Raw genomic sequence first — 25,338 nt, forward strand, 5'->3', positions numbered from 1 at the left:
GTTACATAAGGTATATACTCTCGGGCATTAGCTTCCACTTGGTTCTACGAACCACCGAGTTCCTTGAACTTGGATTCACTAAGCTCTACGAGCTTGCACAACTTACTTAGTTGTTAAAATTTTTGGTTTGTAGAACCTCAAAAACTCTTTGAGTTCAAAGTCTCTTTCTGACATAGCGAGGCAGCTCCGCTCCATTTATGCAAGTTAACAATCTAGTTATCTTTTTTTCTCTACAATTTAACATTTAAAGTGGCGATGTTAAATTGCCAAATTATTTACAATTTCCTGGAAAAACACATCGCGGTAATCTATTTCTAATAAAATGTGTTACTTTAAATTTTTTACATAGTCAATGTTCGTAGTAGTAGGCTCAAAGGAGCCACTGTACAAGATGGAGATGCGAGTACGGCGTGAAGATATTGCGCATGTGGACGAATTTGTGCTTCATGCGGCGTTGGATCTGGTTGATGAGCTCATGTGGACGACGCCTGCGATGGCGCTAAAAGTTGTGGATCGATTTAACGACCAGCTCGTGTCGGCCTTCGTAACGGCTTCAGGGGTCAAGTTCTTGCTACTGCACGAGACCCGCAACGACGATACAATAAAGGCCTTTTTTCACGAAGTGCACGAGCTTTACGTAAAGGTAAGCTGACAATAAGTGAGCATCAGGTCATTTTATGGACGTTCAATAACTTGAAAGCGTTTGTGCTACATGCAGCTGCTGATGAATCCGTTTTACGAATACGACACTCCGATATTTTCAGAAGTCTTTGACGCTCGTGTGAAAACATTAGCGCGAAGATATTTGTAACTGTTTATGCAAGATTCAATTTTTCAAATGTGTTAGGCGACTCAATCGTAAAGATGCAAATTCTTGAATGTTCAGGTTGACTCTAAAGCTATAATGCGCGAGGTGCTTGCTAGCGTTTGCGTAATGTAATGCTCAATGAGTATGTAACCTTTAGATATAATGTCAACTCCTTTGATGCATAAGAAGCAATTATCAGAAATAAAAACACAAAATGATTGCAAAATAAATCTCTTCGTCCAATTAAGATGTAGCAGTGAGCATTCAACCTTAAGCACGAACAACTTGGCCGGCGATACGGTCCAAATCCTGCTGGCCGTGGCTAGAAATTTTACGGCCGCCCTTGTTAACACCTTCAGGGCACTTTTCCACAACTTTCATCTCCTCAAGCTGCTGAAGAATGTGGCGGATAAGGCCGCCCGAAGCTTTCTGAAAGTGCTGACGGTGAACACCCTTGCGAGCAGCACCACCGTAGACTTTTTTAAGCGCGCCAACACCAGTGTATTGACGCAAGTAAACCTTGCGAGCAATTGAGGCGGCACGAATGTAGTACCAATCCTGATCAGCTGGGGAGTATTCTTTAAAAGAAGCCGTCTTTACAACATCCCACCATGCAGGTAGCTCGATCTTTCCCGATCGCTTCAAATGCTCAGCATAGGCCTTGATGAAGTCGGCAGGCTTCACGTCACGTACAGTCACACCGATCGCAGTTTCTTCCTCGTCGTAGTCAGCCATGTTGGAGTCTGTTGCAAGTAATAGACACAGAAACGGGTTAAGAACACGTCTGTACCACCGCAACCTCCAGGCGTCACTATCAGTCGTCATTAAAGACGCGCATCAAGGTGTCGTCGGACGTGCAGGACAGTCTCGGTCTTAGAAACATTGTCATTATTCCAATTTCTTCTTGACAGATACAGTCGAGAGGCGTTTTCAGCGTACGGCAACCCTCCACTGCCCGTCTCACACCGAGCAGCCCCATACACGACCGAAAGGATAGATAAAGTCAAACCACTTACTTGATTAAGGATGAACTTTGCAACAAATGGTGAGCTGGTATCAAGGACGAAACCTCGTCGAAGCTCCACCGCCAGTGAAGAGACGACGAAGACAATTGACCAATTGCACGGCATCTTTTTATCTGAAAAAGCTTATCGATTGAATCAAAATAATTAAACAGCTCTACAGCCAATCGATTTGAGGGGATACATGCTGGACTGCAGTTTTGGTCTATTTCATGGTGTCTTCGTCACGGCCACAGGGAACCAGTCGTAAATATCAAGCCGTCAGGAGAGAAACTCTACGATGCTTGTTCTTTTCGAGACAGCAGCAGGCCACGCGCTGTTTAAGGTTCAAGATGAAGCAAAGCTATCCAGTGCCGAAGATGTCTACAAGCACTTCGCGACCCCCGAGAAAGCTGCGAATATGTTAAAGCTTAAGGGTTTTAATGCCTTTAAGGACACGACGGAAGCTGTAGCTGCAGCCACCGAAATGGTGGATGGCAAGATGGGCAAGACTCTTCGAAAGTTTTTGAAGAAGAACGTAGTGGATGCTGGTCTTAAGGACAAACTAGCCGTGTCTGACAAGGCGCTTGGGTCGCTCATCAAAGAAAAGCTGAGCATTGCCTGCGTTAATGACACCGCGATTAATGAGGTCATGCGTGGTATCCGTGCCAACATGGAAACGCTTATAACTGGCCTAAAAGACGATGATTTAAAGGCCATGACTCTGGGTTTATCACACTCGCTTTCGCGCTATAAACTAAAGTTCAGTGCTGATAAAGTTGACACTATGATTGTGCAAGCAATTGGTCTTTTGGATGAGCTCGACAAGGAGATCAATACATATTCGATGCGTGTGCGCGAGTGGTTTGGCTGGCATTTTCCGGAAATGGGTAAAATTGTTACCGACAATCTTCAATACGCTAAATGCGTGCTTAAAATGGGCATGCGCACGCAAGTAAAAACTCTTGACTTTTCCGACATCCTATCAGAAGACGTGGAGGCATCATTGCGGGAGGTCTGTGAGGTGTCAATGGGTACAGACATCTCGGACGAGGACGTGACCAATATCTCAGCCTTGTGTGACCAGGTCATCTCCCTCACGGAATACCGCGCCCAACTCTTTGATTACTTAAAAAATCGCATGAATGCTATTGCCCCGAATCTCACCGTCATGGTCGGCGAGCTTGTCGGTGCTCGTCTTATCGCTCATGCAGGATCACTAATGAATTTGGCGAAGCATCCTGCTTCTACTGTGCAGATCCTTGGTGCTGAGAAGGCACTTTTCCGTGCTCTTAAAACGAAGCATGACACGCCAAAGTATGGCCTCATTTATCATGCTTCGCTGATCGGCCAGACCGCTCCTAAACACAAGGGTAAAATATCTCGAGTGCTGGCAGCAAAGACATCACTTGCAGTGCGCGTCGATGCTCTTGGCGACTCTACGGAGGCCACTATTGGCTTTGATAACCGTGCAAAGGTTGAAGCTCGCGTACGGCAGCTAGAAAACGGGTTTTCAGGCGTTCCGAATAGCAATGGCAAGACTAAAACTGAGGCGAAGAAGTATGTTAAGTCCGAGTCGAGCAAGTCTTATAACGCTGACGTTGACATGACTGTGTCAAGTAAAAAGCGGAAGGCCGATGAAGCAGACATTACGGAAGAACCCAAGCTGATGAAGGAAAAAAAAGTAAAAAAGGAAAAGAAGCATAAGAAGAAAAAGGCGGTTGAAGATGCTGTCGAGGAGAAAGAGGACAAGAAGGAAAAGAAGAAGAAGCATAAGAAAAAGAAAAGCGCTGAAGAATAGACAGTTGTGACCGATGAGCTACCGTCGGACCTTCTTTGGCTAGCTAGTTATTTTAGCGGAGTGGTGGCTCTTAAGCTGTTGGCATAAATGTTTAATACTTAGCATGTAAGTTTTCACCTTGTGGTAAATATATAGTTTCCAAAAAGAGTAATTAAATTGAATCATTAAGCAGTTAGCTGGTGGCTAGTTGTAATGTTGCATACGCAAAGTATTGTCTGGCACCAAAATGTACCATTTTCTTAATTCTTCCTTAGAGTCGCGAAAATTCAAAAGGCTCATTATGTGTGTCTTGACGCAATAATATTTTTAGCCATAGTCAACATGAGTGAGCAAGTAGGTAACCAGAACATGTACCGCTGGTTAGAGGCGCGCGGTAACGTACAAAAAGTGATGTTTCGGCAAACAGTGATTCGTGCAATGCAAAAGCGCGGGCTTGAGGGCGGGGCTACAAACGATCACCAGGATAGAAATCTCGTTCGAATAACGCTTTACGGAAATCCGAATCGCATGGAAGAGCTAGTAGCTGCACTGCGCGAGGGCAAACCTATAAATGATTGGGGCGCCTCTGTCGCTAGCATTGAAGATGTGAAAAGAGAAGATGGCATGGCGCTTGATGCTCACCAAGTGACGACGACTACCGTTGACAATCGTCGCTGGAACCCTAACGTCGCAATGTACCTCTAGACCTCTAGACCAATTGATGCACTACAAAACTGCAAAAGTATAAAGCGCGTACTACTTTTGCCTTAAACGCGATACTACGACATTAATAAAAGCCGTTGCTTAGTCATCGTCGCTGTCTTCGGCATTGCCCTGGCCACCGCCAAGCATTCCAGCCAGTAGTGACGATGGATCGGCGGATCCCATTTCTGCTTGAGCTTTTTTCATTTCCTCCGGATCTACAGGTCAATTAACCAACAACACGCCGATTAAAACGTACTTAGTTGCACAATCGTTATCCGACTACTCACCCATTCCCTCCGATAGTTTGGGCAGTATATATAGCAGACCGATTGGAACGATGATCGTTAGGAAAGACGGGTTCATTATCAGGCTAAGCAAATTAAACTTTTCGCGCTGCTCAAAGTAGTCGAGCTGCTTGACCGGCTCCACGACAAGAGGATAGGAGGCGTGCATCTTGGGGGCGCCCATATACTTGTATTCGAGCGCGCGGGTGAGGCCGTCAACTCCGATGTCAACTTTATACTGGCTGAAGAGGAAATGCGTCGATGGAATGTCCACCACGTAACGACCTGGTGCTAGATCGCGAAAGACGAACAAACCGTCTGCGCGCACGAAAGTCGTGTGCTCTCCACCATTTAGCTGCACTTTAAGAGGACCAATCTTCTTCGATACTGATTCCTGCAGATAAACAGTTCCACTGATTTCAAAGGCCTGAACACCCGTTATCAGCAGTAGGGGGACCCATAGAGACAACAGCAGTGACATATTTCTTTTTGAAATGAATTTAGATAAATTTCGTATAAATTGCCACTTAACGCCGATAGTTTTTCTGACCAATTAGATGGTTCAGATGAAACTGCAAAAAAGCAGCAACAAAATTGCAGCAAATGGAGAACGAAACACAATAATTATGAATATTGTCCGACTTGTTGCATCCATGCTGAGGGCACTAGGCCTATGGTATCCTCGATTTTGCACCTACCAAAACCATCGTCTTCGTCAGCTAGTAGTGGTGTAGGAGCATGCTAAACAAGAACACCGTAGCATTCCTATAGAATTAATTCATGGCGCGACATCTGACACGAAATTCAACGCCGGTCCACGTGATCGCTGGTGCAGCCATATCTTTTTCATTCTTCTCCAGCCCAACAAATTGATCACCGACCTTTACGAAAACAAATAAGCGGTTAGTTGGACAGATAAACGGCAACTAGGTCTTGCTTGAACCAGGGCACGTGAAGAATGAGTAAAAAATTGGTTTTGGTTTTCAGTTGCGCCTCTACTGGCATTCCCATCATCAAGAATTTCTATGCAGCTCTTCTAGCAAAATTGCCAAGTTGATTGCCGGGTAAGACCCGGTCACGTCTGTAATTCTGTATGAATTCTGTATTTTTTAGAACTATATTGAAGAAATGGTTACGCAATGCTAAGTGCTGTCCCTTAGACATGCCTGCTACGTATCTAGCAATCGAGTATATGCTTAGGACAAGTAAGTTTTGTGTTGCACGCTTCCTTCGTGCTTTAATGCTGTGTACGCCGTCAAATATCCATTCACCTAGTAAAAGGTAACAACCCACCTCCCTAGTAGTTTCTTCGGGCAATGGATAGTAATCCAACTCAAAAAATTACGCTAAACGTACAAAACTTCATATCATCCCTTACAATGACATATCCCGCAACTATGTTGATGTAAACACCTTTGCTTTTTTGTATGGTTCAAGCTTTTGCGAAGTGTGAAAAGCCACAGTATGTGAGAGGGATACGAAGCGTATTAGATGTGCAGCAGCGCGTCTGGGTTCGTGACTGGAAGGAAGACGATTAAATAGGAGTATAACTTTTTCGAGTGTATGCTCCTCTAACGAGTTAAATCGCATGAGGTAAAGTCGGAGCGGTGGCTATTCTCCCTACTATAAAGGTAGCAATGCGTTTCCGCAGGAGTTGATAGAAGTAAAAGTAGAAATAATTGTAGTTAGCTTTAACCTCCTACAACTAACTAACATGCATGGGAAATAGCACAACCGATCCATTGTCGCCTATTCCAGCTCATCTTATTGCTCACGATTTGCTGCCCTTCCTTGTTGCTCTATTTATGACTTGCCTTTTAAGTGCGGCCGCTCTCGACCTTATCTCACCTGTTATAAAACCAGTACATTCTAACACTCGTCATTGCCTGTACCTTGCATGGCCTTCAAGTCGAATTTACACGCAGTTCGCGATCTTGGCGCAGGGAGGCCCTCGTCAGCAAATCTGCAATCATCTGACCAGGCTTCACGAAGCATGGTTGCACAATCTTGGCGCTAGTAATAAGGCAGATAAATTTAAATTATGCTTGGGACTTTGCCGGACACTTTTTGCTTTCCAGTTTCTTGATTGCCGCTTACTTGTCAATTTCATTTGCTTGAGCTTGGTAATCCCCATGTCCAGTTTTTGGAGCAGCTTTCGTGATCCCAATAGCTCACGACCAGCCTGCGAAGCCGCGCTAAATTCAGCTTCCATCTTACTCAGCGATTCACCAATCTGTTTTCTTGCACGACCATGTTCTTACAGCGCCGTCCATTTTAACAACACAACTTGACACAGATTTGTGATTCGATTTGTCAGCCGCGACATTGGCGTGACTGCAGCTATTAATATCGATTTCATCTGTTGATTTGCCGACACCGCCTATCCGCAACTTTAACATCGGTATTATTCACGTATCTTAAAATGCGCTTGTCCATCTTCAAGTCGTTCAAAGTCGGATAGTAGGCAACTGAGAAAATGGGGAGCTACGAGGGGAAAGAAGGATACTGTTTATCAACTTGTATAACTACCAGTCTTTCCATCTTTCCGATATCTTTTCTACTCCTATTTTGCTTATGCAATCGTGCTGCCACATTAGTAAGTCAACTCCACCTTTTACAAAGCGCACGAACAGTCGCCCAGATGGTCAATTTCAATACTACTGGATTCTTGGACTTCCTGGCCCCGTGTCTGCTCTGGCGTTTTAGCGCTTTGGTCCACCTCGCAAGTTTAAGTTATACCAAGAACTTGCGCATTTTCATCATCTTCGTCGCATTCAGTACCTTGTTCAGTACATCTGGTAACATCAATTCCTAGCGAACAAATTTCGGCTGAAGCATTTCGCGCCGAGAGCATTCACATAGAAACTTCAATATGCTTTGCTTTTGCCGACGACGCTTCGCCTTCAACTTGTTTTACCGCCACTTAATTATCCACGTACATTGACATCAACAATTAGAATGATACGCCATACTCGTTTAGCATCTCTCGAATTCCCAGCAGCTCACGAGAAACTTTAGATGCAGCCACAAACTTCGCTGCCATTGTCAATAACGACACTCCGCCCTGTTTTTCTGCAAATCCAACTCACAAGCATCCCATTTAAAAGAATAACACCTCCATTGAAAGACTTTCAATCATGCTTATCCGCGGCAAAATCTGCATTGCTGAACGAGGTGAGTTCATATAAATTCGACTCTTTCACCATGTTTTTCGTTGCTGGTTTGAGCGTCATCATTTATTTTTATTTGGAAATCCCTCTTTTTGCCCATTTCCAATCGTTCATTCGCGGCTTGTGCGTCTGTCTGGTCGCCTTGTGTACCGCAAATGCGAAGTTTGGTCGTGTGCAACGATCGGTCCACAGCGGCGTACCAACCAGTGCCTGATTTTTTTAATTGAATGTTCGCCTCTTTCTCAAGCAACAGCAGCTCCTCGTCCAGCAATTGCGTCTTGTGGCAATCATTCGTTATTGGTACACGCGTCGTATTCGCCTTGTTTAGTGCGGAGTCGCGCAGTAAATCGTCAATTACTTCTTCTTTACCTAATTTGTAGCCAAATTCTTCTCCAAAAATAATTTGTATGTCTTGAAATTTACTAGCATGACCAAGATTCGATATCGAAATGCCTGCATACTCACAAAAAACTGTTCAACCGCCTCCGCATTAGTTCTCGTCACAGAAAGGTCGTCAACGTAGACGCCTACCACCACCACGTCACTAACATTGCATATGTAATACACGCACATGTCTGTAATACATTGAATAAAATCGACATTATGTATGATATTGCTTTCCACAAATTTTAAAACAATAGAATGATTTTCAATTTTTTGGACATATGAGGTTCCATCTACAACTGTTGCAATGTTACTTGCTTCTTCATCATGTTTGTACGGAAAATATCAGGCTGCATTCCGGGTACCGAAAAATACAAAAGAACTTAGAGTGAAGCAGTCAGCTTTATAATCGTCCCGTTAAATCCATACAAGCTTTTTTTTTGCAGCGGAAGAACGGCATTTTGTGGGCTCTGCACACGGAACGAACGCAATATTTCTTCGCCAATCTCCTTCGACCGGGACGCTAAGATATATGTCCAAATGCTCTCTTTATCAGCTTTTATGTAAGTATTCAGGATATCACCATGTTTGACGGTTACGCCCCATGTAACAGCCAAATCTTAAATCACTTTCATGCATCATTAATACAAGTCGCGCAGTTTCAACGACGACGCTATGACTAGCAGACTCGTCCAACTTATCGAGAGCAAATTCTATGTCGTTCACAGTCCACGTTAACGACGAAGCAACAATCAATCTCGACAGTTGTTCGGGAAAATATTTGCCATAGTGCATCAACACTTCCTCGTAAATTTGGGATCTACGGCGCTTTTATCTGAAAATGTTGTGGAGCACAAATGGCTGCAAGTGATCGAAAAGGTAGAAATACAAATGCCTCGACATACTTTCCAGTCGCTTGAATCACTTCAGATCGTAACCATCTCCATAATCGCGGCAAATGTCATCAAATAGTCAACGCCAGATACCTTACGTTGCCACAAGCGACAAGACGTGCTTTTAGGCGTAACGTTGATCATTTTCATCGTTTTTTGCTCTAATACGGACTTGCTGCGAAGAATTTTGCATCCTTGGGCCGAGGAATTATTGTCTAAACATCATTGCTCTCGCGGGCCGTCAACATTGAATCGATCTAACCGTCGCGCCTTGAGCTATTCATGGCCTGGTTATAGCTCTTTGGGTCCGGCTCATAGACGTGATTCACCACGTCAGACATCGTCTGCTTCTGTTTTTCAGCACCGTCAAATTGTTTCGTCACAGATTGCGTGATATGTCTTGGTTCTCGACCAAGCTTTTTTTGGTTTGATATTAACACGCGGTGCCTTGTCAACTACTTTGTTTGGTAGATTCGCTTTGTTCCAAGCAATAACTGCATCCTCTTCGAAATTGATTAAGAGATCTCGCTCGTCGGTTCCTTCTGACTGGATACATTCATCGCGTTCGCTTTCTGCCATATGACTTTGTAGCAGCTGATCATGTTCTTTCGTGAGTGTCCCCATGTTCGCGACGTGCTGATGTCACGACAACTGCGTTCTCATTTCGAAGGTATACTTTCTATTCTTTCATCACGTCACTTTTCCCTAAAATCGTACCCACTTGGGCTCGATGCTGCAACGAATTCTTGAGCGGATTGCGATACACAATGCACTGCGATCTAAGCACACCAATTTCACTTAAATCCGTTACTGGACCTGTCAAAATTTCGATCGGTGAGGCTCTCCTTGTATATTGACCTGGTTGGGCTACGGTTGAGGATGTATGCACAATACTCTACAGCATCTACCCAGTGACATAGTGGTAAATTGCTAGCAAACACAATATATCGTGCTATGTTCAGAATGGTACGATGCATCCGCCCAGCCCAGCCTTGCCATAATACGTTTGATTACGCGCCTCGCTATCTTGACGTGTTGCTTGCAGAATAGATCCGCATTCATGTATTCACCTCTGCCGTCTGTACGCAACGTGATAGGCAATTAAATCGTTTCTCGATGAAAATTAAAAATTCCTTGAGCATCTTCGTCACTTGGTCATTCATTTGGGCAAGAAAAACTGGACAGCAATCCGATTTTAAATCAATAAATTTGACCAGGTACCGTTTGCCAAGCCGCTTTTTCTTGTTCGGCGGTCCTTTTAAATCGCTGCATATGACACCGCCCACCCTATAACTGGCGCGTTTAAATCGGAGTCATTCTTGGACTGCACATTTCTGTCGGCTTTCTGCTTTCCTTGCGCGCACGTCACGCAACTGACCTTACATAGAGCGTCAGTTTTATACCCGACGCTTGGTCCTGTGTCATGCGCTTGAAGGTGTTGTAACCCAAATAACCAAATCGCAAATGATAGTGCTCCAACGAGCCTACATGGGCGTCTACTTCGGGTAATCTTACACTATTATCTTGAATGCTGACTAGCAACATGCTAACAGGGTCAGCGTACTTAGAAACCACATGCACCGCAAGGACATGCTAGGACATTGCCATTACTACGTCAATTACTACTTTCCAGTCGCGCGACAAACACTTACACGCCGTTCCATTGTAGTTAAGCGCGTACCCCTTTTTCTCGAGTATACACGCGAAAAAGTGTTATGAGCGAGAGATGCGGCCTCTTGTTCTGCTTTTCTCCCGCTGCCACGGTCAAACGCACATCTCATCTTAGTCACTTCAAGCACATCTTCGTCGCACGCGCCCGCTCTCGCAGCCTGTTGCATCTTCAAGGAGGCTTTCATCACTTACCAAGTGACGACTGGACCCACTATCGAGAATCCACATGTCTCGATGATTTTGATCAATATCCCGCACAGCAAGTGTATTTTCTTATACCCGCTCTCTTTTTGCTCCTAATACTTTTGTTTCTGCAAAACAGCGCTATAGGTCAATCTTCTGACACGAGTAACACTTTTGAGTATCTGCTCACGGCTTGTGATCGCTGACGCTTGCCACGACTCTACCAACCACATCTCCGCTTCTCTTTTTTCCACAGACTGAACGAAACAAGACAATTCGTTGGCCTGGCGTAAGTAATCCGTACGCGTGTGATCATACTTAGCCATCATAACAGTTCGCAGCTCGCTTGAGGCATACTGCACCACGTTAATCCGTACAAGTAATTTAGCACCGCACTTACAGCACCAAATACAAGTTCTTATCTGGCCATGACCTTTTTGGATCATTTTTACTTGTCATCAACTTCAATGATTGCGCTGGTATTATCATTGTCTGAACTTCTGGTGTCGTCTCTTCATGACGTGCACAAGCGTAGAATTCTCAAGCCACCACCTCTCAAGCTGTCTGACAAAGCACCGTTCGGCTGTTCCACTAAGATAGTGTCCAACAAATCTGCTTTAATCTCCTACCTCCACTGAAAACCAAATGCGAGTTGTGACAGGTTGCTTGTCGAAGGAACTCCCCCCCCCCAGTCTAAAATTCTAGACTTAAGCCCGGTAAAGCTCTTTCCCATCGAAAACACGTATACTAAGTTTCCACTGCCGTGTGTCCAGTACACGAATTAGACACTGACCATATTGGGGGGGGGGCTGATGAACTTGTTGCTGCTGATGATGCTTGAAATCTTTTGAGGCTGCAGCAGCGGAGTTTGTGGTGGCACTGGATCAATAAGTGCGCCGTTCTACACGCGGCTCTCTTTCCACGTTGTAGTGAGGTTGTCTAAAGTACGGCAGTGCCGGACTTTCCTAGACTCCCACGCCTTGGTGGCGTGTGATAGAGCGCATCCACTTTCATTCGTGCCGCATCAAAAATTCGACCGAGAGCACTACCAAAGATGCCAGTTTTAATGGCGCCTTGCATTTGCTCTTCTTCATCCCGCTAAAATTTCAGAGACTTCCAGCCTCCCCAGACGGTCTTGGAGACCATCAAGTGCGGCGATATCTTCTCATTCACATTGTTTTTTGCTCGTATCCTGAGCTACAGCGGCGATTTCCATGCGCGTTTGAGATGTGACAATTGTCTCGTAGACGACACCCTGTGGTGGCGGCTGCATGCCGTCATCACTTTCCGTATCCGGAACTATTGGGCTCATTACCTATTAGACAACAGAGAGAAAGGGGCAAAGCTATGAGGAAAAAGTTTGATACTATTAATTATTTAATTATTACAAATCTTTGGGTCTTTCCAATATTTTTTAATTCATATTTCTCTTATGCAATCGTGCTGGTATAATATACTGAAGTAAAATCACTACCAACCGCACTCATCATCCATATAAAACTGACACATCAGTAAGTCGACGCCACCTCTCACAAATCGCACGAAGAGTCGCCCACGTGGTCAATTCCAACAGGTTGTGTGTATGACGAGTTGCTCTGTGCACCGCAAAGCATATGTTCGGTCTTGTACAGCGCGCAATCCGAAGTTAACCACTCACCAGAGACAGAAACATCCTTACCCTCGCATTGCCATTTGCCGCCGTTACAGGGAGGTTGTCTGGTTCTTGGTCATTATTTATAAAAAATATTATGACTGTTTCTTAGGTAGTTCTTATCCATTTGAGCTACCACCCCTCTTCGCTATCCTCTATCCATATTCAGCAGTAAAGCGATAGACACTTCTTGGTCTAACCCATAGTTCACCTTTTCATTCTGATAAATGCGAAGACCAAAAGCTTACTTACTTTCCCATAGCTTGTTCTCCAATAATGCCATCTCGCCAAAAACCTTGTCCACTGCAACCTTTGATTAACGCGTACCGAGAAAAACACCCACGCGAACTCCAACTACTATGACCTCGTGTTTTTTTCTCTCTTAAAGTACAAAAACATGTATGTTGTGCCTGCATAAAATGGCGTCCCACAATTTCGAGGGCGGTAATTTGCTCCAGCCTTTACTGCCCTCGTAATTGTTGGACGCCATTTTATGCAGGCACAACATACATGTTTTTGTAAGTGAACCAGCCTTTTTTTTAACCATACGAAGATTTCTTTGATGGTAGTGCTAGCAGACTCGAGCTTTTCACACGGTGTTTTTCCAACTTGAACTTTTTGAATTCATTTTATTGAGTAATCTACATAAATGCTTTCTTTGTCCTCCTTGACATATATCTGCATGGCGAGCCGGTCCGTTTCATCGTCGTGACATAACCAGTGCCACTTTGACTGTACTAAACTGACTGCACAAAACGTCGGGGTGTAGTCGATCCAAAATAGTTGCTCGTTACCGCATTCGACGAGTCGAGCTTTGTATCTCCCGAACGTTACATTTGCGTCTGTCTTCGCCTAGAAAACTTAGTTGCTGTACAAATTATGCGATGAATTATTCAATTATTCAATTAAATAATTAATTGATTAAAAATAATTAGGTGGCTCCAATATTTACCACATACGCTCACTTCCAAAGCCTTTAAATTCTCAGACATTGCTGCCACCCATATGTTTTTCATTTGAGTTTTCATCGCTTCACCTAAATTGCTTGAATTAGGATCACTTGTCACACTGACAACTCCTTGACGTTCTTCAGATGTTACAACATCATGGTCTTGATTTTGCACCTCCGCCGAGTCAAATGTTGGTCACGCGTCCATCGAGACGACCATCCACCTTATCTGTTCGGAGGCGCCAGGGATGCGAAGTTTGCCAACGGGTTAAACCCTCGGCGCATGCTGCTGCGACACTGCTCAGCCTTCCCGTACCCACAAATGTCGACTGTTAGCCATGACGACGATAACGCTCACGATTCACGTCCCCGCATAATCGCTGCTGAAACTTGGAGATAAAGTTATGAACGTGCGACATGAAAACGATGTGGAACGATATGGCGTGCTCCTCCTTATAACCAATTCCCATATAGAACCTATAAAAATCACTTTTTTACTTGTTGTATAACATTATCACATTTCGGACTTGCTGGGTGACCAACACGCTTCGAAAATTTCTATCAAATTTTATATTCCTTCGTTTCGTCACAATTCCGACGACGATAGCACTCAAGACAGGTGTCTATTTTGTGAGCATCTCAATTGGGGACACATGCCCCATGTTTGCCTTAGGAAGGCTTCCTTTAAGTATGTACGCAGCATATTCAGCTGCATCACACCAAAAACTTAAAGGTAAACCGCTTCAAACACCATGCTTCGCACCATGTTCATGATGGTGAGGTGCACCCACTCAGCCTCCGTTGCTGGCCTTGTTATTTGTTCCGCTCATTTGACGCAAGGTACCAGCTGCCTTACAGAAAACGTCCAGAGTTTGTACACTCCACCTCCATCAGCGCGTACCACGTGAGTTCGGCAATAATTTGTCGCTCGATTTTTTTTATCTCTGAGCAAATACGTCCTTTGTTTTTGCCAGGACGCACATTGCAATAGTTAGATTTGTGGTCGATAAAATTTACCAAAGAACGGTATCAAGACAATCGGATGTTCAGTGTGGCACTTTGGCGAAATTGTGCCTCATTGATGTTACGATACATTGTCAAAATGACCCGATACCCTGCTTCTGTTCTTAAACTCACGAATACAAAGCGAAGTACCTATTCGGTCTGCGCTAAGGAAAAAAAAGAACGTGCAATCACGCAAGGACCCAAGAAATCCGCTAATTTATGGCATTAGTGGAGTAATTGTTCCGACCTTTGGAGTTCAATCACTCTCCTTTGTTCTCAAGATTGCCATAGGAGATTATGTTCCACTCTAGGTTTGCCGCGTATTAGACATCAAGAAGTCGAACTTTTTTTCTTTACGATCAGATCTTTGGCCTTCACCACCAGGCCGCCTTTCTTCGTATTTCGAAGTAGTTCATCTGATTCCGCTGTCCGACATTGACCGGTGAATCGACGTGGTCTTGCAACAAGCTAAAGTCGTTCACAAGATGGCGGCCAGAACCACTTTCATGGATAAAATTGTTTTGGTGGCTGCGCTTCAATCCCGATTGCAAGGCTATAGTCCTCTTGCTTAAGTACTTTCTTTCTATCGGAAGGGCATGCGACTTATAGGTGATCCGTTTGACCACAGCGGTAGCCCTTTTTGCCCCTGGTGATCAGCTGAAATGCTTTAAAAACTATAACAATTTAGACGAATTGACTTCTCAATTTCCAAAGCGGCTAATTGAGGTCGATATACCCACTTGTGTCGAATGGCGCTGCTGGTGTGTCTTGGTCACGCGTACTGGGTGGTGTATTTGCTTTTGTCATGTTGTTTAATTCCATAGCCATTTATCCGGGGTGTCTGCAGCGCAGGACAACCCTAGCCGGCATTGAGGGCATGAAAACGGTCCAGATCAGCTACGGCGTTGCTCAACCCGGACCTCTAAAATTAACAAAAGCGCCAAATGTATGGTGGCTGCAGGCCCCGAGACTGGGGAGAGCTACGCTGTTGTTGTGATGGCCGACAAAATGCTGCAAGCTGGCGTGGGCGAGACCGGATTAACTTTGGTGTACGAAGATGAGCTGAAGCCGAAGCGCAGACGATTACGTCAAGTACTAAGTGTATCAGGCGACGATAGAAGGAGGAAGAAGAGGATCAAGCCGAACATCCTGTAGGTCGGGTGATGGAGTATCGCGGGTATCGCGGGAGCGGCCCCGAACGTCAGTGCTTAGTCCAATGGGAGGACGAGTTTGCTGAGTCGAGTGGCGCTGATGAGCTGAAGTACTGCGCGGACTTGGTAAAGCCTTGCGACCGGTACCTCGCGAAGTATTTGGACCGCGCAAAGTGTTATGTTGAGTTCATCACCACGAACATACACAGGTTGGGTCGTGTATAAAAACGCTTTTGCGAAACAGTTATAGGGGCATCGGTTTCGGACCCCTGGACATCGTGCAGATAGCGTGGTGGAGGAAAGCTTAATTGAAGATGGGGCGTTTATCGTGCATGCTCTCAAGACTTACCAATGCGGACATTGCGTCGCGATGCAGAAGGATGGGACACGATAGTTGTGCGGGAGGACGGCGTCACCAAGGGCATCACGACCCACCCGTGGATTGGGAGGATCAGCTTCGTCCGTTTCACTGCGGGAGCGAGCGAATATGCTAGTAAAACAATTTTGTGGAAGGGATCCGTGTTTCCGCTGCTCACACTTCCACTACTACGTTCTTTGCCGACACCACGACCCTGCTGAGCAATATCACCCCAATTAACAGTCACAGCTTCAGCTTGTACACGCGTGCTGCCGCGGCTTGGGCGCAAAGCTCAACCTGTCCGAGTCTGTGCTGCTTGCGCCAAATCCGAAAGACAGCGTGCTTATTGCTTACAGGAATGAACGTTACATAGGTGAACGGATACGTTGAAGTTCCTTGTCTTCCCGTTGGAGCAGTCATCAGTTGATGCTATCATAGTAAAATTTCTCGGAACAGCGGCCCTACCATGGCTTCAAACAATGGTTCTGCTAGGCATGCACGCTTCGAGGCCGCTTGCTACTGGCTCCGGTGATAATGAACTTATCTCGCTTTTGGCACTATACGCAACATGTCTCCATTCCTGTGCCGACGGTGAGGCGATGGCAATCGATGCTTAAATCGATCCGTCTTGAGCCAAAAGCATGATCGAGCCTCATCACACGTCCACCTGACTCCGAGCGGTTTTTGTATCAGCGTTGCCAAGACGGTTAGGTGTCCCCAGCCTGGAAGCCCGCCTCAAACGTCAACGAATTCAGCTACTCCACTAATGCGGGAGATAGGCTCGCTTGGATAACGCGAATGGACATCGGCCGACCAGAAGCTTCTTACGCTGATACCTCCACAAACAGATCGGCATTTCGCCTTGGACTTCCTCACGAGCTCTCCACCTCCCAGTGGCTGGATGCTCACCCACCCGGCTTCTTCACGATGGAACGGGATGCGGGAGTTGTGGTATGGGAAATCACGTGACACGACGTTCCTCCTGATGACCGCGAGTGGTACGGGCTTCATAGAACGATATAATTTAACGCCAATGCAGCTCTTGACTTCCACCACTACATCTCACCGCCGCTGCATCGGTATGTAGTGGAGCCGCAATGGAATTTCCGGATGCGCTTGTCCCGTGAATTTGACTTCAATTATCCTATTATCTTCGTGGCGATCCATTCACCACTACGTCCGGTTTCGTGCCGATCAACAAGACCTGATAACCGTTCGGGACGAAGAAGCATACGCGCTGCCTTGGACTATGAAAACGCCTGTGACCGCGTCAACTGGGACTACATGTTCCGCCTGCTTAATTAGATGGGCTTCGGCTCAAAGTCTGCTCATGGTTCGAATTCTTTAAACGGACTTTTAAGCCCATCTCCTGCTTAGTCAGAATATTCAGTCTGCACTGATTTCATCTTGGGGGGTCAAGAAGGCGATCTTCTTTCGGCTCTTGTCCTAACCAAACCATCCAGCCACCATAAAACCTGCTGTGGTCACATTTGATGAAGATTGACTGATCCGGGTGTCGATACGTCAGCGCCTTTGACAACACCTTGACATCGGCCTGCACGAGGGCATTCCTACGATAGTTGCCAAGGTGCGCACGTGGGCCTTTCTTGTGGAGCAACACGACAGCTGGCTTGCGTTGGGAGGGAAGAAGCTTTTCAAGGTGGAACTGATCATGAAAGAGTATGCTTAGGGATTCACCAAATACATAAGAGACACCTAAAAAGAGACGTCAAGCCGTCCATGCCCGGCGCCGAATTTGAGCGTTGATAGCAAATCGCAACTGCCAAGTCTGCAGCCGTAACCGGAATGTTTAAGGTGGCATGGTTAATTATGAATACGAAGCTGGTTAATGCGGCAATAAGATTTCGCAGCATGACGTCGTCTGGAGGAGGGGCGCGCCCAGTCGGACTGGAAGGATCGCCCCTGAGAACCAAAAAAGCGAAGATAAATGTCATGAGTTGGTCAAGTCCTACCTCTCCTGAGCTCGATAACTTTGATTAATACACGGTAGAAACCGGTATCCAGCGGTCAGAAGAAGTGCTACATCGATTTTTCGAAGTTGGCGGCATAAATGTCTAACACAGTTGTTGTAATATGCCCCGACTCGAAGCGGTTGGGATATTTTAGGCCTATTTATCGCTGGGTTCTACAAAAAAAAAACATAATGGAGAACAAACGAGTCGAGAACAGGACGATTCGACAACTGTAAGTGGTAGTTAGCAGGTTATCAGGAATCGTAAGCATAAGAGCTCAGTCGTAAATTTACGAGAGACAAAGCAAGTCGTCACTAGCAAGAAAGAGCTAAGCTAAGTAATTTATTGAGTGTTAGATAAACAAATTCGGTGCTGTTTTGTTTTATCAGGAGCACGGTACTAGCTTAAAGTTTATTATCGCTATTGAGATTACAACAGGGTTATGAGCCGAAGCCTGACCGAGGCTTAAGTGAAACAAAGACCTGTGACGCCCTTACGAGAAATGCTCTAAGTGGTTGGCTGCAAACAGATACCGCTTTTGAACGTGCACGTAAATACTAATCAGCCACTTGCAAGAGCAAGCGTATCTGAGTGACGATTCTACCTAAGTGACGAGACAATTCAAGCAATGTAGAGCTGAACAATTATGAGAAACCAATAGGAAGGCATGGCCAGTCCTTGATGTACTACAAAGGAGTACTGAAAGTGGCATTCGATGAAAGAGACGTGTTAGATCATGCTATGGGCGGAAAACTTTCGCATCTAATGCAAGCGCGAACGAAGTGCCGGCATTTCGAAATACTCAAGCTAAAATTAAGCAGATATCGCTTCGCTAGCAATGGAGTTAGGTCAGCGTGCAATGACAAAGGCAATGTGCACTGAGATGTGGAGGTACCTGGACGTCTTTTACAAGCAAAAATAAATTCGGCAACCCGCACAAATCAAGAAGTTATCCTTAATAACAAGCTAAATGCGATAAGTTCAAGACAAATTAAAACATAACACAGCGCGTGGAAAACATGTTGATGATTAAAGATCAATCGGAAGCTGTGCACGCAGGGGTTCGTGATCCAATCTTCACGCAAACGCTAATTCGATCGCTGCAGCGAATTCACGCTTTGATCGCCTGAAGGGAATTATGAAGAGCGGAGACGACAAAGTCGGCACTTGGAAAAAATTAAAAGACCAGATTTTGCAATTAGATAGTGTGACCGGTAGCTTGGTACTCATGGTGGCATTGGAAATATGCAGGACAGTGGAGGCAGTCAAGCTGCTACGAGCAGGTCTAGTGATATCAATACAAGAACAGCAGCAGCAAGCCAAGATATGCTGACAACGATTGCCAGGGAACGATGACAAAGTCTGATAAGCAGCACGAAAGCTAATTTTAAGCTGTCAAAAGCATAAACACCGTTTTAGAGACTGCCCTGTAATGAAAAAAACAGGAGCATACGATCAGAAGGCCGCATTTGCAAAGCAATTGAAGCAGAAGCATGTGATGGAATTTTAGGAAAGCTGACGGTTTAAATTAATTAAGTAACGTACGTCAGAAGCCACGTGAACCTTTGACACGTTTTCAAGACACCATACTATAGTCGAAATACGCATAAATGAATTCGGCAATCAAGCGCTGCATTACGTGAGCAGAGCGTCAAAATCCCGAATATACTATCAAGAATGTAGGCGGGCGCTTCTATAGCTGCTACGCACTACTTAAGCACACACATTTAAGCACAGTGAGGAAGCGGTGTGATAGTCTTCTCTCACGTGCAGTGAGATAGTTAATGGGAGCCTAAGCGACTTCACCCAGCAAACTAAGTATCTTAGGACAAGTATTGTAACGGAAGCGGTAATTCGGCTTCACGCGCGCACTTGTTAACTAGGAAGTAGCTTTAAGATTGATATATATTTAGTAGATTAAAATATAAGACGTTTTTTATTAATCAATAGATGCCACCTCTGCAGATATGCACCCCTACATCGCGAGCGTATAATTCTGAATATGGCGCTAGCCGTCATCCCTTCCAATGTGAATGCACCTATGTGCATCACATACACAAGGGTGGGTCACTATGTGAAATACATATCACATGAAGTAATTGACCATTCCAGTAAGTACGCTAAGTAATTAACGGGCTTGTGAATCATAGGGCAGCTTTAGCCCGTTACAAAGAAGGTGATTTCCGACGGCGGCGGGAAACTTGTGAATAAAAGGATGAATATATGGAACAGAAATTGAGTTAAGACATTATTTCTACTGATTGGTTGATTCGTCTCGCCGAACGCACCCCATTGATCGCACCTAAAATATGTAAAAAAGAGCACACCAGACCTTAGTACACATGATGAAGACAATGATGGTAACCGCAACAACTACCACAATCATTTTGGATATACGCACTAGGATTGTGTCTACTGTAGATCAATAAATGATACTGATGATGAATAAGAAGCGAGACCTGCATGATATGAGAGAGTTGGATCTTTCGCATACGTTCATCAAGCCAACGTACTCAAGCCAACGTGTCTTCATAGGGAGGTGCTTGATGATAACTGCCGAATTGGCTTTCTTGTGGGATACATGGAAGGACAGTCAGGCTTTGAAGCTTATTTTTCCAGCAGAAATTGTGATACAGCACGTGTTGGACGCTAGCCATTCCATTCAGTTGGGGCGTGTACGGCGGTGTGAATTTCTGCACGACTTCTCGCTCGCTGCAGACCTTGGCCATTTCATGCGACTTGTACTCACCGCCGTTGTCACCCCAAAGCTGCTTCACATTAGGCAAATTCACGCAACTACTCATCTAAAATTCGGCAAACACCACGAACTCCGCAAACTTGGCCGCCACTTCCGACTTGTTTCGGAGCAAGTACCACACAAAAGTGAGAGCCGAAGTACTTCTTGCCACCGACATTTGTGTATACAACGGCCTGCCGACATCGCTGTTTATGACTTCCAATATATATTTTTGGCACGGTTTGGTGACTTTAAATGTAACGTTTTGCTTACAGAGTGCACACCCAACGCACAACTCCACTGCTTCACAGCCGCCAAACTTTTTCCATCGCCAGTTATCTACTTGAAGATAGCGTCTCAACCGCCATGGCTAATAAGGTACAGTGGAAGATGTCATAGTTTGATTTGGTGTCCCCATGGCATCCCATCAACTTTGCCCCATTAGCCTCGTTAGGCATGATAAACGTCATGCACAACAGAAAAGTCCCTAGCCTTCACTTGCTTTAAGCTACCACTTGATGTTCTTAGTCTGGCGAAGCACCGTCGCGCTTAAGCGTCCCAGACCCAACAACCTTGGTAAATAGCCCGAACGAAAACAGTTTACGTAATAGCTTTAGAATATGATACACCGGTGAGCACACCACTGACCGAGAGCAGATAGTTGCCCTCAACCTCGACTTTATTATCATTCGCACATTCGCTCGCTGAGGCTTCTGTTGCTCCGCGTTCTCACAAATTCAAATTGGGCACTTAACGACCCAATAACCTTGTTCACCACAGTTTAGCAGGCACTATTCTTCTACGCTCCCACCGATCCCTCCGCTACCAAGTTCCCATAGGTTGCGGTCTTCTAGCATCCGCGTTTTGAGCTTTCACGTATGGAAGTTTGTTCCGTTGAACTTGTTGATGCGGCTGGTAGCTTTCAAGGCGAAGGCGTGGGAGGAGGCGGGAGCGAAGAGGGCAGAGTCTGTGAGACATAAGCTCATAACCAAACAAAAAGTGCACTTGATGGCAAAATGCAAGGTAACTATTTAAGGCCCTTCGTTCGAAAACATTATGCTACTTTAAGCCAATCATCACTGTAGCAATTTTTTAGAAGCTACTGACGATATCTGCTGACGTCATCTCCTGACGTCATCTGCTGACGTCATCCTCATGGCGTTACACTACGACGTCATTATCGCTATTAAATTAGTACTCTTGCGAGACTCGACATGCTCTTTGTAACATAGCACATTTTGCTAGTGCCGATAACAGTACTAGCCAGCCTACACTGATTACAGTAAAGGTGGGCTCCTCGATTACTTCACATACACGACGTGCAGAGGGAGGTCTAAGAATCTTAGTAGTCTTAGCTAGTAAGGGCACTCCCTCCTCCTCAACAGTCACTTTAATGACTGATATAGAGTGACAGAGAGTACTATTATGTGTCTGTAAATTAGGACTTGTTGGCTCTATTTCAATTCCAACTTTTAATTGCGCATGGTTTCGAAACCCGTGCGCGTAGTCTGTAAAGCCGCAAAGCTGGCACCTGCACGGCTCAGTGCAGTTGTAAGCGATAAAAATGTTTCAGTAGACGCTAATACGTCTACTGTGGGGAGTGCTTCACCTATAATCCTATTTGAGGTGAATGGTACAAGCCACCTGGTATTTCCATTACAGATGACTGGGCCGAGTTGGCGTTTCATCGTATTTTAGGGAAAGAACGGATTATATCATCGCCCGACTGGGCCGAGTTGGCGTCATCGCCCGACTCAGTGGCAACTGTTAAGACCTCGGATCGACCTGGGCCACGTCCGTTTTATTTACGGATTCTAACGTGACAACCAAAGAGGTGTTGCCGAAGTTTTTTTTTTTCGTCAGACCTCTTTGATGCGGGGTCATCTTGTGATGGCTCCATGGACGACGATAACTCGGGTGATGTCAGAATGCATCACTAGGAACGAAGTGATCGTAAAGGTCACTGCAATAAGCATACTACTGGTGATGCTATTATGCATCACCAGGGACGGAGTGATTCTAATGACTACTCCGAGATTAATGCTAGCGTTAACGTTAACATGAACCAACGGGAGGGACCGCAATGTTTCGAGGTTCTCCCCGAAGTGAAGCTCTAGTTACCCTCTAAGGGCAACTTAACGCGCTTGTCTGGTATGACCAATGATCGATACCAATTTCCGTTATTCGACTCATCCAGGCTTCACAAGCCTGGTGAGGATGACATCGATGGTAATTATGTCACTCCTTTGTTCTAGGCTTGGGAAGCATTTGTACACAATGTGCAAAGCATAGGCCGCGAGGCCAGGCATGACAAACTGAATGCTATCGGTGAGCGGCTCGAAAATCAGACCGTAGTCGGTGTGCACTACAAGCTGCAACGTCTGTCTTGCGAGGCAAGGTCATGCCCATAAGGAGTGCAAACTCTCTTAAGAGGATGCTCATCTCTTGTGAGATGTGCGAACGGATTGAGAACCTCTAATTCTTTTACGAGCGCGGGAAGTGCTTGTTCTCTGAAGGACTCTCTGTCGAGGAGGATGGGTCTCGTCAAACTGTCGAACAAGACCCGAAACATATCCGTCATCATTTTGAAACGAGGTTGCCAGCTTTCATGCGGAGGTGGATACCCTCGCCATCGAACAGGTAACTCGTTAGAACCCCTTTCACTCCACGGTGATTCAAGAAGCGTTCAACTAGGAAACGCTTTTCACCACTCGAATCCGTCAATTAATGTGGAGGGGATGTAAAATTGGTTTTGCCTCATTCGCCAAATCCGATTGAACACCGTGACTTGGATCACGTCCTCCACTATGTACGAACGATCCCGTCGTCGCGACTTAGCGATGACGGCCGATGTCGATGGTGTTTCTCGTGGTCAGTTGAAAAATTGTGCGCAAGTATCAGTTTATAAACTGGTGTTCAAATGGACACGTCAGTCCCTTCAAAACGAGCTGGTGACAGCTCGTCAGAAGCCTTCGTCCTTAAAGGATGTAGTGAAACGTCTAATTTGTGACAGCCAGACTCTGTCCCCAGACTATCCTGCTTTGGCTTGGGACCGTCAGGCTTTGGTAGACACCTTAGACCGGTGGGATTCGGATTCGGAACCGGAAGAAGCCTCGTATCGATGGTACGGGCGGCGACATAAAACGTAGGATGCGTACGCATCCACGAAGCAGGTTGATCGTGTACGCATTGCCTTGGCGGCAACGTGTACTCATCCATTTTACTCTTTCGTTTTTGTCAGAGTTCCGTTTCTGTCGGTCCACCGCATCCGCACGAATCCTGTACGGAATGGGCCACTGCTTTTTAAGCCAGCAGAAACTCTCCGCAGACTCGATTTTGTTTTTGTCTTCAGTGCGACCGGTGCGCACTGCGGATATGTCATCCTTCTTATCAGTAAGAGCATTATTGTTCTCGCTATTATTATTGTTTTTGATGCTAGTATATTAGCATCGTTAATAAAGTCAGTAATAGCCTTATCGCTATATACCACTTCATTGTTTATTAAATCCACATTGGTATCCTGCGCATTGCCCGAGAGCCAATGCGTGATGAGCAAGAGCTCATTGCTCAAGCGAGCCCTCAACCTTTGAATGAGTGTTACTCTTAAACAAGGTGGATATACGTGGATGGCGTAAGCCATTCACAAAAAATGGTGTATGCTTTGTAGAAGTATACACTGAATTGTTGGTGGCAAATTCTGCCATCAGCAAGAACTCGCTCCAGATCGTAAAAGTGGACGTATCCACTATGCATCTCTTCGAGGATACGATTTGCACGTTCTGTCTGACCATCTGTTTCAGGATGTTCAGAAGCTCACAGTTTCAGCTGTGTTCCAAATGATTTGAACACAGTTTGCCAAAACTCAGTCGTAAATCTGGGGTCTCGATCTAAGACCAGTTCACAGGATAACCCACGGAGTCAAAGTATTGTGTCAATGAAGACACGAGCACAGCCTTTTTGGCCGTAATCGACTCCCGGACTGCAGCAAGATGTACCATCTTCTGAAATGGTCAAGAAACACAAGATTACTGGTTTTCTTGTGATCGTCTTCGGGAAATTCGAAGACGAAGTTCATAGAAACGGACTGCCAATACTCTGCCGGAACAGCCAGAAGTTAGGACGGACCACGGTGTGAAGCACTGGGCTTCACCCGTTGACAACTTCACAAGAACGTATGTACTTGCGGACGAACTCATTCTGGCGTGACCAGTAGAAGCGCGAATTATCGTGAGATAGGTCATCTCACGTCCACGATGCCCACTTATTGGTGTACCGTGGCACTCGTACATGATGCGTAAACGAAAATCATTATGGATGGGGATGACGTCACGAGGTCTGTCGCCAGTAATGACTGTGCAATACAGCAAACCGTTGCGTGTTGTGTATCGATCCGTTGAGGATCATTACAATTTCGAAAATCCTTTAAAGGGTTGCTGTGAATGGAATTGTAAGGTAATCAATCAATCTTATAAGAGCCTTATCTTCTTGATAGGCTCTTCTATCGTCGTCAAGTAATGCAGACGACGGAACACTTATTGTTGCAAAAGTGGGCATATCCTCACTATTGTTTTGCGCGCAGCCGGCACAAAATTGGGCCGGCGCGAAATGGCATCAGCGGTGGTCATGGTTTATATC

The 25,338-nt window shown here is 45.4% G+C and overlaps 8 protein-coding genes across 8 annotated transcripts; 5 read left to right on the forward strand and 3 right to left on the reverse strand.

The window, feature by feature from the left end:
• Positions 1 to 352: 352 nt before the first annotated feature.
• On the forward strand, positions 353 to 1,082 carry CCR75_006088 (uncharacterized protein; the record flags this gene model as incomplete). The annotated part of the gene is made up of 2 exons (XM_067964160.1): positions 353 to 643; positions 719 to 1,082. The coding sequence occupies 2 exons, from the start codon at positions 353 to 355 to the stop codon at positions 809 to 811; spliced, it is 384 nt and encodes a 127-aa protein (XP_067816060.1). The 3' UTR covers positions 812 to 1,082.
• Positions 1,079 to 1,543, reverse strand: CCR75_006089 (uncharacterized protein; the record flags this gene model as incomplete). The annotated part of the gene is made up of 1 exon (XM_067964161.1): positions 1,079 to 1,543. One exon carries the CDS (start codon positions 1,541 to 1,543, stop codon positions 1,079 to 1,081), a length of 465 nt encoding a protein of 154 aa, XP_067816059.1.
• An 89-nt stretch (positions 1,544 to 1,632) lies between these two features.
• Positions 1,633 to 1,938, reverse strand: CCR75_006090 (uncharacterized protein; the record flags this gene model as incomplete). Its single annotated transcript, XM_067964162.1, has 1 exon — positions 1,633 to 1,938. The coding sequence occupies one exon, from the start codon at positions 1,936 to 1,938 to the stop codon at positions 1,633 to 1,635; it is 306 nt and encodes a 101-aa protein (XP_067816139.1).
• A 109-nt stretch (positions 1,939 to 2,047) lies between these two features.
• Positions 2,048 to 5,570, reverse strand: CCR75_006091 (uncharacterized protein). Its single transcript, XM_067964163.1, has 2 exons — positions 4,582 to 5,570; positions 2,048 to 4,509 (listed from the first exon to the last, which is right to left on the reverse strand). Exons 1-2 carry the CDS (start codon positions 5,057 to 5,059, stop codon positions 4,394 to 4,396), a joined length of 594 nt encoding a protein of 197 aa, XP_067816158.1. The 5' UTR covers positions 5,060 to 5,570; the 3' UTR covers positions 2,048 to 4,393.
• On the forward strand, positions 2,111 to 3,610 carry CCR75_006092 (uncharacterized protein; the record flags this gene model as incomplete). Its single annotated transcript, XM_067964164.1, has 1 exon — positions 2,111 to 3,610. The coding sequence occupies one exon, from the start codon at positions 2,111 to 2,113 to the stop codon at positions 3,608 to 3,610; it is 1,500 nt and encodes a 499-aa protein (XP_067816137.1).
• Positions 3,932 to 4,294, forward strand: CCR75_006093 (uncharacterized protein; the record flags this gene model as incomplete). Its single annotated transcript, XM_067964165.1, has 1 exon — positions 3,932 to 4,294. One exon carries the CDS (start codon positions 3,932 to 3,934, stop codon positions 4,292 to 4,294), a length of 363 nt encoding a protein of 120 aa, XP_067816138.1.
• A 10,077-nt stretch (positions 5,571 to 15,647) lies between the features above and the next one.
• CCR75_006094 (uncharacterized protein) lies at positions 15,648 to 15,860 on the forward strand (the record flags this gene model as incomplete). The annotated part of the gene is made up of 1 exon (XM_067964166.1): positions 15,648 to 15,860. The coding sequence occupies one exon, from the start codon at positions 15,648 to 15,650 to the stop codon at positions 15,858 to 15,860; it is 213 nt and encodes a 70-aa protein (XP_067816135.1).
• Positions 15,861 to 19,104: 3,244 nt separating this feature from the next.
• Positions 19,105 to 19,299, forward strand: CCR75_006095 (uncharacterized protein; the record flags this gene model as incomplete). Its single annotated transcript, XM_067964167.1, has 1 exon — positions 19,105 to 19,299. One exon carries the CDS (start codon positions 19,105 to 19,107, stop codon positions 19,297 to 19,299), a length of 195 nt encoding a protein of 64 aa, XP_067816136.1.
• Between the last annotated feature and the right edge of the window lie 6,039 nt (positions 19,300 to 25,338).

The sequence above is a fragment of the Bremia lactucae genome (genome assembly GCF_004359215.1).
Source record: "Bremia lactucae strain SF5 chromosome Unknown BlacSF5_NotPlaced_182_SHOA01000115.1_669280bp, whole genome shotgun sequence".
Taxonomy (NCBI): domain Eukaryota; phylum Oomycota; class Peronosporomycetes; order Peronosporales; family Peronosporaceae; genus Bremia; species Bremia lactucae.